General features: G+C 35.5%; 1 protein-coding gene across 20 annotated transcripts in view; it reads left to right on the plus strand.

The window, feature by feature from the left end:
• The window catches only part of EIF4G3 (eukaryotic translation initiation factor 4 gamma 3), a 287482-nt gene that overhangs the window by 219648 nt on the left and 52099 nt on the right, over positions 1-15735 (plus strand). For 8 of the 20 annotated variants that reach the window (XM_081306249.1, XM_081306232.1, XM_081306233.1 and 5 more), the window contains 4 exons: positions 1056-1299; positions 3778-3911; positions 5589-5708; positions 13454-13624. In XM_081306249.1, the coding sequence (XP_081162375.1) occupies positions 1056-1299; positions 3778-3911; positions 5589-5708; positions 13454-13624 (669 nt within the window). Of the gene's footprint in view, positions 1-1055; positions 1300-3777; positions 3912-5588; positions 5715-6094; positions 6206-13453; positions 13625-15735 lie in introns of all 20 variants that reach the window. The other 12 variants (XM_081306230.1, XM_081306245.1, XM_081306241.1 and 9 more) reach the window with 3 other exon arrangements.

The raw sequence follows: 15735 nt of genomic DNA on the forward strand, positions 1-15735 counted from the left end.
ATAGCTTAGGAAAATAACTTGAAAGATGCTTTGTTTTAAAATTGCTTGTTGGTGTCTTGGTAAACAGCATAGTGGTCAAATGCTTGTCTAGCATACTCAAGGTCCAGGGTTCAATCCCAGCACTGCAAAAAGTAAAGAATAAAAATAAAATAAACCTGGGTGTGGTGGTAATGGTGATACTCACCTATAATAATCCCAGCTTCTTGGGAGGCTGAGGCAGGAGGATCAGAAGTTTGAAACTGCCTTCACAACTTTGTTAAGACTCTTTTGCAAAAAAAATGAAAAGGATTTGGGATGTGGATCAGACGTTAAGCACCCCTGGCTTCAATCCTTAGTATCACAAATATAAATAAAATTTCTCGTGAAGCTGTTAAAATTTGTTTATAACTTTTGGGACATTTCATCAATCATTATATATACATAGTTGCAGTCTGATTTTCCTATGTTTTTTTTTTTTTTTTTTTTAAAGAGAGAGTGAGAGAGGAGAGAGAGAGAGAGAACTTTCAATATTTATTTTTTAGTTCTCGGCGGACACAACATCTTTGTTGGTATGTGGTGCTGAGGATCGAACACGGGCCGCACGCATGCCAGGCGAGCGCGCGCTCTCTCTCTCTCTCTCTCTCTCTCTCTCTCTCTCTCTCCTCTCACTCTCTCTTTAAAAAATACATATATATACTCTCTAGTGTTTCTTTTTATATTTGCTGAGCTTCAGTGGCATGAGGAGGAGTGCTTGTTTTAGATCTCTGACTAGGACTCTCATGCTCATCAACTTCCAAGGATTAGCAGTTCTTTCTGTTCTAACTTTGATACATTTGGATTTCCTTAGTCACATGTGAAAGCATTTCAGTAGCCATTTGAGTAGTCTGCTTTATCCCAGATGATGAAATGTAGAAAGATTTTTTTTTTTAAGTTATAATTCTAGTACCAAATGCTGAACACAGGCATTGTTATCTGGAATGACATGCTCTTCTAATTTTTGAGGATGTAGATGTAGGGCTTTATGTATATTTTCACATAAAAAAAAAAGGTAACTTCTGTGTTCACTTATGCTTTAGCCTAAAGCTGAAGAGCTTTCAATTGACAGAGTACTTGAATCTGAACAAGAAAAAATGAGCCAAGGGTTTCATCCTGAGAAAGACCCCTCTGACCTAAAAAAAGTGAAAGGTTTAGAAGAAAATGGAGAAGAAGCTGAGCCTTTTCGTAATGGTGCTGAGAGTGTTTCTGAGGGTGAAGGAGTAGATGCTAATTCAGGCTCCACCGATAGTTCTGGCGATGGGATCACATTCCCTTTTAAACCAGGTAAGTTCACCCCTCCCTGCCTTCCTGCGTACCTCTTTCCTTCTCCCCTTTACTCTGCTGCCTCCTCAGAGACACTGGATGAAGGAAGAGGCTTAACACAGTGTTATAGATTAGTGACTAGCAAATCCAAAGAGTTCTACACTGCAAAAATGATATCTGAAGCTGGTGCTCCAGGAATTTTTTTAGCATTGGAAGCACCTCTGGGAGAGGGAATCCATCAGTATCAGGCTGTTGGAATTCAATAAAAAAATTTTAGTTTTGTTTTAAATCAAGGGGCCATTATAGATATGACCATGTTCCTTGACATTGTCATTTCATAAACTTTGAACTTGCTTTATTGACAGAAATCACTCTGTAGAACTGAACTCTGACATAAATCATCCAGAAAATATGACTTAATTATTGAATGCCTGCATTATGGCAGGTGAAATGTGTGGAAGCACTAAAGGACCCTTCAGCAAACCATCAAATAAATGTATCAAACTTGTGCTCTAGGCTGGGAGTGTGTAGCTCCATGGTAGACCATTTATGTAACATGCATGAGGCCTTGAGTTTGACCTCCAGCACCACAAAAACCAAACTAACAGCACTAATGTCCTCATAATCTGTAAACCGTGATTAACTTTGAGATTTATTGAGAGAGAGAGTGTGGATATGTGGGGAAAGGTGATTGGAAAAGATGCAAGGTTTCTCTTATTCTGTCAGTTTTACAATAAATTTGGCATGAGGTAAGATTTGATTGTAAATGTACTGGCCCTCTAAAAAATAAAAGTGCTTCAGTTGTGGGTCATAAAGTCATTATATCTGTTACTGTGAATTATAAGTGAAATTTTTGAAAATCATTGATTTATATGTAGAACTGACAGAATAAGAATAAAAAATAATAAAAAATCATATACTGATTTTTTTTTCCTACCAATAAACTCCCCTAATGAATTTTAAGAAATTATAGTTATTCTCCTATTTCATCCCATTTTTAGGAACTAGTAGACCAAAATAAGTTTTACGCAGAATTTTTAATTTTTTAACTGTAGGACCCACTGTTTTGAAATTGCTTTTCATAATCTAGGCAAGCACTTGTAGCCACCAATCCTTCTTCAGGAAATTGAGATAGTATTGCCGTTTTTAGATTATATAAATCATACTTTTGTTTTACAGGGAAAGGTACACAGTTATGGGCCTCAACTATAATTGACTGACTCTCTTTTATCCCTATAATACAGTACCCAAAAACAAAATTTGGATAAAAAGCAGCTTAAAATTTAGATCCTGAGGAGCTGTTAGCTTTTTAATAAATAAGGTAAATAGGGTTGGGTGAAAATATCTGCAAAGCCAGGCACAGTAGTGCATGCATGTAATCCCAGCACCTGGAGAGGCAGAGATGAAGGATTGTGAGTTCATAGCCAGCCTTAGCAACCTAGCGAGACCCTAAGCAGCTCAGCCAGACCCTTTATAAATAAAATTTTGTTTAACAAAAAAAAGGGGGGGCTGAGATGTGGTTCAATGGTTAATTCCCCCTGGGTTCAATCTCCAGTACCAAAAAACAGAAAGAAAGAAAAGAAAATATCTGCAAAATTCTCCCAAAGCATTCATGGGTATATAACTTACACAATAGAAACCACTAATATAAAGAGAACCTGGTTTGCTATCATAAAGTCATCTGGAGTTTTGCCAATTAAAAGAAAAAAATCATGCCTTGCTTTTATCATCCAATAAAATTTTATATGGAAGTTCTCCAATTTTATATAATAAGAATGGGGTTAAATAGAGATAGCTAGTACAGTAGCATAGTATCAAGGTAAGTGCTATGCCAAAAAAAACTGTTTTAAAATTCATTTAAAAATATTAGTTCAGAGTACTTTTAGAGTCAGGATATTTGGAGAAAGATACATACGTTCTGTTTCCAGGTACTTTATTTTCTTCTTATTAAACCACAGGCAAGGATGAAAATTGGCTCAGTGGTGGAGCACTTATCTAACACAGGATGGGGAGGAGCCCTTGGTTCCATCCACCAACCCCCCACCCCAAAACAAAAGCTACTTAGATGGTTCGTTATCTTAAGGAAGTTTTTTGGTTTTGTTTCGAGTTACCTTTTTCTTTTCTTGAAAACATTTCCAAGTAAATAGCTAAAGTACCTTTGTTTTTCATGAAGCCAAGGGTTGCGCCAAATTCCTTATTTTTGAAATATGTAAATGATTGATAGTTGACTTAATGAGCATTATTATATGTCCCTGACCAAAAGTTGATTAGTGTGGATGTATTGAAGTAATTTCTGATGGCTTCCAATTATTTTTTTTTATCCAGAGGTATCCAGGAGGGTTGAAAACACAATTGGTAGTTTACATTTTTTACATGGTATTTTCTGTCTATAGTTCATTGTTGCCTTTGGTTTTTGTTTCCTTGTTTGTTCATGAAGAGATACATGTTGGAATCTATTTGTATAAACAGTTTTCTGCCTACATCTGTCCCTCTTTTTAGAATCCTGGAAGCCTTCTGATACTGAGGGCAAGAAGCAGTATGACAGGGAGTTTCTGCTGGACTTCCAGTTCATGCCAGCCTGTATACAGAAACCAGAGGGCCTGCCACCCATCAGTGATGTGGTTCTTGACAAGGTAAGCTGCATTCTCTGAGAAAGGTAGGTCTTTGGGTGAAGCTGGTTTTAACTATCGGTGTAAATATGTGAAGATGTGAAGTATAAGCAATTTTTAGGAACTATAATACCAAAGAGCATTTGAGTAAAAATATATAATGTTTAAGAATTAGAATTTCCCAAAGCATTGTTGGATTTTAGGTTAGAGGCATGTTGAAATCGACATTTGAGTGGTGATTTTTTAAAAATTCATTAATTTGTCTGCTTATTATGGCTGTTTCCTAGTAATGTAAAAATTTTGTGGTTGTTGGGGGAAACATATGACTAAATTGACACAGAACTCTTTCCCCACTGTTCTAAAATTTTCTTATGTAATTCTAGCCTCACTGAGGACAGGTCAGAAACCTAGAAAGCTACTTGGAAGAGTAAACTTAAGATGGGAGTCAATATAGTTCAAATAAGGGGTATCTCAATTTTTTTCTTAGTGTTTTAAGCCTCCAGTCCTGTGCAGATAGGTAGGCATCCTTCCTGATTTTCTGTATGAGTCATGGACTTAATGGATGCAAACAAAAATTATTACTGTCAGTGTTTGTTGTTTAGATTAAAAGGAGTAAAATGGGGTGCTTAAGTAATTTCATAAAAATCAAAGATGAACCAGTGCTGCTGAAGAAGTTGGAAGGTTTGGGGGGGGTTTTTTTGGTTTGTTTGTTTGTGTGTTTATTTTCATTTTGTGGTATTGAGGATCAAACTTAAGGCCACAAGCATGCTAAGGCCACAAGCATGCTGGGCATGTGCTCTACCATTGAACTGTAACCCCAGCCTCTGAACTATGCTTGAAGAGGAACTTTTATCCCTCATAAAAATATTAATTTTCTTATAGATTGAGATACCTGCCCTTTATGCAGATATCCAGCATCTGCTTATACTGACCTTATTTATATTATTTTCCTTTCCCACAGTAATAGGTCTTCTTATATCTCTGTCTGTATCTAAGTGTCCTCTCTTAGGTACCTGTGTGAGGATAGTTGAACAATTAGTGGTACAATTCAGAGGTTTCATCATTATTTCAGAGTGCAGGTGTTGTATTCAGTTTCATCATGCTCTTAGAAAATATTTTTGCCTGTCTCGTTACCTTATTTTTCTCTTGCGTTAGCCATTCATTAAATGATTTTTCGCTGAGCTACTTAGTTTTGCTGACTCCAAACTCATGTTATATGCTTAATCAAAGTCAAATATCTCAGTTTAACAAGGCAGACAAAATGAAATTTTTTAAATGGGTTTCACATGAAACATTTCTCCTTTGAGACTTGTGTACTGTACTCTCTGTATGTGAATTACTAACCTTAAAATGACAGCATCAAAACCAAAATGAACAATAGCAAGATATCTAATAGGCCATGCTCTGACATCCTGGTGAATATCTTCTAAAACAAATTTCAAAATTTGGCCATATTTCAGAAGATCTCAAAATACCTTGCTTGTTTTATGTCCTTCTGTGGTTCTCTGCCATTAACTGATTGTGTGTAGCCTTAATCAGTCCCAGGACACAAGAACACTGTGTTTGCCCTGTGGCTCTGGAGCTAGCCCAGGAGAAGCTGCCATGGGTCAGGTTGACAACTTTTTAGTCAAAGGTTTTTGTTAATTCTTTAGCACTGAATGCTCTGAAACCTGTTGTAAGCTTTGTTTTTCCTTCATGCAGATCAACCAACCCAAATTGCCAATGCGAACTCTGGATCCTAGGATTTTACCACGGGGACCAGATTTTACTCCAGCCTTTGCAGATTTTGGAAGGCAGCCACCTGGTGGAAGAGGTGTGCCTGTAAGTGTAATTTCCCTAGAGTCAAAATTAGTTAGAAAAACTTTCATAGATTCCTTAACATCTTGTCTAATGGCAAGACAGAGTGGCTGATTATTAGTAGCTGATTCCTGTAATAGAGGTGAAGACAGTCCTCTCCATACAAATATTAAAGCAAATAAATACACTTGAATCATTTTTACTTTAAGGAAACTGGTCTGCATTAATTTGATCTTGATTTTCTTTTTGTGTTTGTTTCTTCATATTTATTCCATTGAATTGACTTGCAAATATTTTAAAAAGTAGACCAACCTTTGATAGCATTCCTGTTTTGTTTTCAGGTATCCTGGTATACTGCAGATCTCTGATGACATTCAGTAATGTTCATCTCTTTGTCTTTGTTTCTACAGATTTGCAAAGTGCAGAGCAGGCACGGATTGCCAATTCTGGAACAGAGCAAAGCCCCAAGTTGCACTCCACTGGCGATTGCACACCCACCCCTGAAGAGCCTGCCTCTAGGGGTGCGCTGAATCATTTTTCTTTTTTAAATGATAGCCTATGGTGTTATAATATTTTTCATTTTGCTTTTCTTATTTACTTTAGGTTGTGAAGTCAAAATGTAAACAAATAACATCTATAAAAGACTAGTATTGGTAAACTGCAGATTGCCATTGCACCCCCAGTGGCAGGCTCTTCAGCGGTGGAAGTGGCATCACCAATGGACTTAAGCTGGGGCGCTGCACTGTGCAGGATTCGGCAGACACTGCCTACTCCATGTTTTGTAGATTTGCAGAAAGCATGGGGGAAAGTTGCCAAGGACATGACTGTGTCATTTCCCCTAAACTAGAATAGCATAGGGTGCACTTAATCCAAAATCTGAATTAACTCAGGGTTTCATGTGTATTTTGAGGAGTTCTCTTTTAAGAGAACTTTATTCTATGCTTGTATAAACATGTTTACATAAGGTGACCCTTTATTTCCTCATCACCTTTTTATTTCTGTAATGGCAACTTTTTTTTTAATTGGTTGTTCAAAACATTACAAAGCTCTTGACATATCATATTTCATACATTTGATTCAAGTTGGTTATGAACTCCCATTTTTACCCCGTATACATTTTGCAGAATCACATCGGTTACACATCCACATTTTTACATATTGCCATACTAGTGACTGTTGTATTCTGCTACCTTTCCTATCCTCTACTATCCCCCTCCCCTCCCCTCCCTTCCCATCTTCTCTCTCTACCCCATCTACTGTAATTCATTTCTCTCCCTTGATTTTTTTTCCCTTTCCCCTCACATCCTCTTATATGTAATTTTGTATAACAATGAGGGTCTCCTTCCATTTCCATACAATTTCCCTTCTCTCTCCCTTTCCTTCCCACCTCTCATCCCTGTTTAATGTTAATCTTTTTCTCATGCTCTTCCTCCCTGCTCTGTTTTTAGTTGCTCTCCTTATATCAAAGAAGACATTTGGCATTTGTTTTTTAGGGATTGGCCTAGCTTCACTTAGCATAATCTGCTCTAATGCCATCCATTCCCCTGCAAATTCCATGATTTTGTCATTTTTTAGTGCTGAGTAATACTCCATTGTGTATAAATGCCACATTTTTTAATCCATTTATCTATTGAAGGGCATCTAAGTTGGTTCCACAGTCTAGCTATTGTGAATTGTGCTGCTATGAACATCGATGTAGCAGTATCCCTATAGTACGCTCTTTTAAGGTCTTCAGGGAATAATCCGAGAAGGGCAATAGCTGGGTCAAATGGTGGTTCCATTCCCAGCTTTCCCAGGAATCTCCATACTGCTTTCCAAATTGGCCGCACCAATTTGCAGTCCCACCAACAATGTACAAGTGTACCCTTTTCCCCACATCCTCGCCAGCACTTGTTGTTTGACTTCATAATGGCTGCCAATCTTACTGGAGTGAGATGGTATCTGAGGGTGGTTTTGATTTGCATTTCTCTGGTGAGCATTTTTTCATGTACTTGTTGATTGATTGTATATCCTCCTCTGAGAAGTGTCTATTCAGGTCCTTGGCCCATTTGTTGATTGGGTTATTTGTTTTCTTATTGCTTAATTTTTTGAGTTCTTTGTATACCTGGATATTAAGGCTCTATCTGAAGTGTGAGGAGTAAAGATTTGTTCCCAGGATGTAGGCTCCCTATTTACCTCTCTTATTGTTTCTCTTGCTGAGAAAAAACTTTTTAGTTTGAGTAAGTCCCATTTGTTGGTTCTTGTTTTTAACTCTTATGCTATGGGTGTCCTGTTAAGGAATTTGGAGCCCGGCCCCACAATATGTAGATCGGAGCCAACTTTTTCTTCTATCAGACGCAGAGTCTCTGATTTGATGTCAAGCTCCTTGATCCATTTTGAGTTAACTTTTGTGCATGGTGAGAGAAAGGGATTCAGTTTCATTTTGTTGCATATGGATTTCCAATTTTCCCAGCACCATTTGTTGAAGATGCTATCCTTCCTCCATTGCATGCTTTTAGCCCCTTTATCGAATATAAGATAGTTGTAATTTTGTGGATTGGTTTCTGTGTCCTCTATTCTGTACCATTGGTCCATCAGCCTGTTTTGGTACCAGTACCATGCTGTTTTTGTTACTATTGCTCTGTAGTACAGTTTGAAATCTGGTATCGCTTTCTCTCTTTAGGGTTCTGTAGTTTTCATTGTATAAATCTTTCACCTCTTTTGTTAGGTTGATTCCCAAGTTTTTTATTTTTTGAGGATATTGTGAATGGGGTGGTTTTCCTCATTTCTAGTTCAGAAGATTTGTCGCTGATATAAAGGAATGCCTTTGATTTATGCGTGTTGATTTTATATCCTGTGTAATGGCAACTTTTGAAACCTGCTTCAGAATAAGACTGCACCATGTGAAAACAAATGTTACTTTGTGTATATTTATTTATTTGCCTGAAGCTAAATACTTATTCAAGGTATTTGAATGCCTATAGCATGTTGGAGGTGCTACAGAAAATTTCCCTGATCTGGAACATATTGTTTATTGAACATCACCATCTCAAAGACTTCCATGTGTGTGAAAATCTGTTCACACACAGGTTCAAGGTGTTACCTTTATCTATTTGTTATAAATATTAATTTTTTTTTTACAGCTTGAATTTCCTCACCAAAATGTCTTAGAAAGCAGCTTTCTAGAAACTCTTTTATAACCTTTTTCCCCCAGCACTATTTCCCTTCTTGATAATTTCAAATTATATTTGCATTACCTTTTATTCTGGTTTTGGTTTATAACATTGTTTTGCTAACATTTGAAATAATGTTCATGCCAATTTTGTTATTCTCTAGATTATAGCATCTGTGGTTACTTAAAATTGCTTTGTTCATGCCATTCTCAGAAGGTATGAATTACTGTGTCTCCTCTTCCAGTGTATATTGGCACTTATCATTACTATCGTGATATTCATTGTTTTTCTAGTAATTAGTTATAGCAAAATGGAAATATCAAAAGAGTTTAATAAGCTGTGTATTTTAAAATATAGAAAGTACAAAATTAATTTCAAAACCATGTCACACTGTGTATTTGACCACTCATTCTTATCCCTACATATGTCAGACAAGTTATTCTGATGCATTCAAAGTAATGTGACTGAGAATAAGATATTATCTAGAATTTCTAATGTCTCCCCAAAGATCATTGTTATTTAACTAGTTTTCTATAAGTAGTTTCATTACATGTCAAAAGCTAGTTTTTATGGGAAATTTGGATCTCTCAGGGTGGTATTGATAATACAAACATTAATACAGTAGTTACACTTCGAGCCTTTACTGTAGCTAACAGACATTCTTCACTTAATTTGTTCAGCTCTCCTTGGTGTGTTAATATAGTTCTAGATGTTCACATCATAGGACATAAATGTCTTAACATATAAAGGAGCAAAAAAATAATGCTCTTTGGGGAAAAATAAATAAAATAAACAGCAGCCCAGCTCTTTGTAGTTTCTGGTTCTATACCTCTGTCATTTTCACCAGGTGTCCAAATTGGCTTATGATTAATTACCATCCTAGCATATTAAAATCTGTTAGATATGCTCCATAGTATGGCTTAAGTATCTATGACTTGCATTATAAACATTTTTGCAATAGACTTCCTTATTACAAAAGAGTTTTAATGTACAGTAATTGTTTTAAAAATATTATACAGATGTGCAGATTCATACAAATTTTTATAAGTATTCCTTGATGGACAGTAAAGTTCATATCTGTTGGAAATACCCAGAAGGATCATCTCTGTAGGTTTTGTTAATCAAATTGTTTGGCAGTTTTGATGTTAATTTAATAGGATTCTGTTTATAGATATCAGAGAAAGCGCTCCAAAAGAATTGTCTTAAGAGCAACTATGGACCTTGTTTAATAAATTGCCATTTGTAATCAGTTTAAGTACCCTTGAGATTAACTGATCTGTTATAAAAATCCTAGGAGCCAAGAAGTTCCTGCATTCATATAATCTCTATAAAGGAACACCTGGTTACCTGTCTTTGAAAATGGAGCAAATGATTCTGTTTTCTTTGATTATTCAAGTAAGCAGAGGAATTTTTAGTTATAATCTCTAAAAGACATAGAAGCAATGAATATTAAATTCTAAAATAGATTTGTATATTTCTTATTTAATGCATTTTTTAAAATTTAAAATTAGTAAATAAAAAAAAATTTAAACTTGTAGCTCACCTAGGGAAGAAAAAACAAAAACAACTCTGACTTTAAATTAGTCAACCCCAAATTTTGACACTTTAGGTCCCAGTTTTGTGTGTGTGTGTTTGGTAATAAGTCATTCACCATGTGGTGCTTCTTTTGAAAAATACTATAAATCTGATGACTTGTATTGTTTTTTTCTCATTCAAAAAAGAACCATAAGGGCTGGGGTTATGGCTCAAAAGAGACAAATATTTAAGTCCACTTGTCACTTTTTTAAAGACAACCCTTTTGATTCTTACTGATGATTGATGATGATATCTTGTATAGTTTTGAGGGGTTGTTTTTGCGGTACTGGGGGTATCAAACGCAGGGCCTTGTGCATTTTAAATAAGCATTCAACTATATCCTACCTGTCCTTGCACAGTTTTAAGGTCCTTTTACATACCTTGTATCCTGTAATCCTCAGAATAACTTTTATCAGTAAAACAGACCTTGTATTTATGAGAAAACTTAAAATTCAGCAGTTAAGAAACTTGCCAACAGTAATTTTGTTCATAAGTAGGAGACTTATGTCTTGTTCATAAGTAGGAGGTTCATAAGTAGGAGACTTATGTTTTGTTCATAAGTAGGAGGTTCTTCTGTCTCCTAATTCCAGATGTTGGTATTCCAAACAGTGACATTGTTCCCACACTGAAAACGTGAAAGAGTTGGAGATTGATTAATTGTACATATTAAGGATTTTAAAACATAGTAAATGTTTTTAAACATTTGAGGGTTCAAAATATATACATAAATATTTGTGAACCCTGTTTATCTTATATTTGTACAGCAATACAAATATCATTTTTAAATTTATCATGGGAACTTGCATGGAACTTTATCTTGGACCAACAACTTGCCAGTTAGCCTTTCAAGTCTGTCTTTTCTTTGAAGTATTATTATTATTTATTAATATTTCTCACTTCTGTATTGCCCACTTGTAAACCATACATATTTATCTTGGGACAGGTAAAGGAATAAAGCATAAATAATCTCTGTCACTTTCCAGATTAAAAGCTTGACATATTCATTGGCATTTGCTGTAATTTTAGGAAATGTGCACACAGTGACTCTTACATGCTTTTGAATTAATTTCCTTTCATTACACCCAGACACATTTGTATACCCACACATATTTATGTGCAAGTATGAAAATTAAATGTGTTAAATTGTTTGCCTGAGCTGTATCATTCTAGCATTGAAAGAGATATTAACCCATACAAGTCAACGTATTCGAGTATAACCTGGATTATAAGAACCAGACAGTACTTGGTTTACTGCAATTTTCTTTTAAAAATTGTTTGATCTGGACTACCAAATCTAAGTTGCAGTTAAAAATAAAATTTCTTGTGGTGGTACAATTAGGTTTATCAGCTGTTACCTGTTTGTATTTTTTTAGTTTTTACCGTCTTTCTGTAATATCATTTCTGATACCTCTGTGTTTAACTGATCTATTTTTTTAATGTTCACTAAAATGTATTAGATCATATTATCATTACTATGGATATATTTGACAAGATTGGTATGAATTCCCCAGAAGTTCTAACTTTTGATCCTGATGTATCTCTGATGTTACTATTTGTAATTAGTATAAGAGAATAATTTTGAGAGTGAGTGGTATGTAAAGGATTTTATCAATTTAAACCTCATACCAAACTATCTTTTTATATAAAGTATATTAATGAAGTCTATACTTAATTTGAAAAGGGCAACATTGGGTCATTAAGTAAGATATGATACTGGTCTGTTCCTTATATGAAGATTATTTTCCTTTCCAATGTCAATATTTGCTCAGCATTTAAAATAATGTATCAGAAACAATAAAGGTCATCATCATACAACAACACGTCTGAGAGGTAACAGGGCTTAGGATCAACCCAATATTTTATTTATTTCTTTGTTTTGTGTACTTGGGGATTTAACCCAGGATCAGTTTTCTACTAATCTAAATAACCCGCCCTTCTTTTAAAAACAGGGTCTTTAGTGAGACATGAGCTTGAGCTGCATTGATTAAGGCCTCATTAAATTCCTGAGTCTGGCCTCAAAATTGTGATCCTCATCTCTTAGCCTCCCAAACCACTGGGATTACAGGCATGTGCCACTATACCAGGCCCAATGTTTAATCTTGCAGATTGATTTCCAAACATTTAAGGGAACTATGGTTATAGATATTTTGACATTCAGAAACGTAACTTTTAACTTACCCTGTTAAATCCTATAATAACAATACTTAATATGGTGAGTGCTGCAACATGTCAACCTATATTGGTGTTTACAGGAAGAGTATGGTGGTAACCTAGGAGGAACAGGGAGCTAACTAATAGAGAAAGACATTTTTTCAAGGAGTAATTTAGTTTGACTCTCGTTGATTACGAGAAGGGCTCATTTTGGTATTCCTGACCCAGCAAATTTAGAGCCATTCAGTATGGTCTGCTTTAGGGATATGTGAAAATACATACCTCAGTGTTATAGAGAATTTTAGTGATGAAGTTGAATGTATTTGCATTTTACCCTAAAAATGTAAAACCCAGTTTTTAAAGCAAATTTATGACTAATAACTTCTTACCTGTAAATTTTTTGCAATTATGGAAAGTGGTCAGTCCTGTTTCATAACTTTGTAGATGTTCAGCTAGAGATAGTCTTTTCCACTAGGAACAACTCTTTTTGTTTGTTTGTTTTGCCACTGGGGACTTAACTGGGGACACTTCATACCCAGCCCTTTATTATATTATTACATTTTTTAATTTGAGACAGGATTTCCCTAAATTACTTACAGTCTTCTTGCTGCAGCCTCCTGAGTTGCTGGAATTACAGGCGTGTGCCACCACACCTGATTAAAAGCACCATAACTTTTTCCTCTCATTTAGGACTTCAGAATCAAAAAAAAATTATAGAAGTAGAGAACATTATATAAGTTCATGGTATTCTGGGGTTAGAGCACATCTAACTTGAGGGCCTAATCTTTGTATCTCGAAGTATATGGTGTGAACATCAGGCTTGAGTTGAACAGCAAAACAGATACAGTAAATTGTTAAGTACTCTGAATAGATATAATATTCTTGTCCTAGTTGTTGAACGTTGGGCCACGGAGGTCTCAACCTGGACAGAGAAGGGAGCCCAGAAAGATCATCACCGTTTCTGTAAAAGAAGATGTGCACTTAAAAAAGGCAGAGAATGCCTGGAAGCCCAGCCAGAAACGAGATAGCCATGCTGAGGATCCTGAAAACATCAAAACCCAGGTGAGAACAGGAGCAGATCCTGACATTGTTCTAGAGTTAAATCATAACATTTTAATTTTTCTCAATGTTCTTTTGCCTTATTATGTAGAAATATCAGTTTAAGACTTTTTATACTTCTAGTAAAAACATTATTCTAAAAGCTATCATGGAGGTGTTGGGGATGTGGCTCAAGCGGTAGCGCGCTCGCCTGGCATGCGTATGGCCCGGGTTCGATCCTCAGCACCACATATAAACAAAGATGTTGGGTCCACCGAAAACTAAAAAATAAATATTAAAATTCTCTCTCTCTCTCTCTCTTTTTAAAAAAAAAAAAAAAAAAAAAAAAAGCTATCATGGATTCTATTTTGTCTTGAAATTACCATTTCTGTGTTTTTTCAAAACATTTATGTCTGGAAGGATCATATATGAAAGGCTTCTATCATTCAGGCTTACATTAATGTTTTCTTTAAAATACATCTTTATATTCTCTATGTTAAAGCCCCTTTATCCTGTGCTAATCTTATCTAATTAGTACATTGCTCTAGTCAGTTGTTAAGCCTTCTTTTTTTCATACCAGGGATTGAACCCTGGGGCACTTAAACCACTGAGCCACATCCCAGCCCTTTTTTATATTTTGAGCCAAGGTCTAGCTAAGTTATGTAAGGCCTTCCTAAGTTTCTAATGCTGCCTTTTTACTTGTGATTCTCCTGCATCAGCCACCCGAATTGCTAGGATTACATGTGTGCACCTCTGAGGCCTTCATTTCTAAGAAACTAAAATTTGGAGTTTTTTGAGATAAAATGAAATTTTCTGTATCTTTTTGTTCATATTCTGCTCTCAGACCTCCTTAGGGTAAATTGAATGAATTCCTTTTTTAATCCACAAAATATTAATTTTTGCGTATCAAGTTATATAAAGCTGTAATTCCCATTTTGTGGTACATTACCTAGGTAACATCTGCTGTCTCCTTTGGATGTTCTTGTTTCTAGGCATTCACACTAGATTCTCTCACAGATCACATATTAACTTTTCAGTCTTAATTTTTTTTAACATCATTTATTTATTTATTTATTTATTTATTTATTTAACCATTAGCAGTTTTAGTGTAGCAGTTGAAAGATCCAGCTCTGGAGACAATCCTGATTCTGTTAGGCAAGTTCTTAATCTCAACTACAGTGAAGATAGAAATAGTATCTACCTCGTAGGACCAGTGTGAAGATGAACTGAGATTATATGAAGCATTTGGCATGGTTACCAGAGCCTAATCATGTGCCTAGTATTTTTTTTTTTTTATATTTAATATTTATTTATTTATTTTTAGTTCTCGGCGGACACAACATCTTTTTTTTTTTTTTAAGAGAGATTGTGAGAGAGGAGAGAGAGAGAGAGAGAGAATTTTTTAATATTTATTTTTTAGTTCTCGGTGGACACAACATCTTTGTTGGTATGTGGGTGCTGAGGATCGAACCCGGGCCGCATGCATGCCAGGCAAGCGCGCTACCGCTTGAGCCACATCCCCAGCCCCCAATGTGCCTAGTATTTTGATGTCCTTGGACATGTCTTTGATTTAGCACCATCAGAGAACTTCATACGTAGCAGATAATTATTGAACATTTGTTAAATGTTTTAAACCAACAATAAATGTTGTTTATACAAAGCAAAGACAAACATGATTTGATCCAGCAAAAAGCCAAGCTGTCCAACCTTGTTGGCAGTTTGCCTTTGTTCATCCCTTCAATGATGTCACAAAATTTGTCAGAAATCCCTAATTATGTCCTCCTTCACATTCACTGAAATCAAGTCCTTTATTTTCTGTCTCATCTGAACACACCTCAACCTTTAAAAAAAAAAAAAACAAAACTTCTATACTCCTTTTCTATAGTCCTTTCTTCGTACCTCCTGAGAAATGCTTAACAATAATGGAGACCTAAGTATCTTCTTAAGACAGTTAAAAATTCCTACTGGATCTTCATTATTGTTTTGTTTTAATAGGTAAGACCCTTGTGTATTGGTGCCTTATGTCATTAGATTATTATTAAACCTGTGAAGAATAAACACATATTGTCCCTTTTTTCCATGTGGAAATGGTATCTTCAGGAAATAAGTTTCCTATAGTGCTATGGTTATGGGAC

Source organism: Spermophilus citellus, assembly GCF_964194105.1.
Source record: "Spermophilus citellus genome assembly, chromosome: 9".
In the NCBI taxonomy this organism is placed as follows: Eukaryota; Metazoa; Chordata; class Mammalia; order Rodentia; family Sciuridae; genus Spermophilus; species Spermophilus citellus.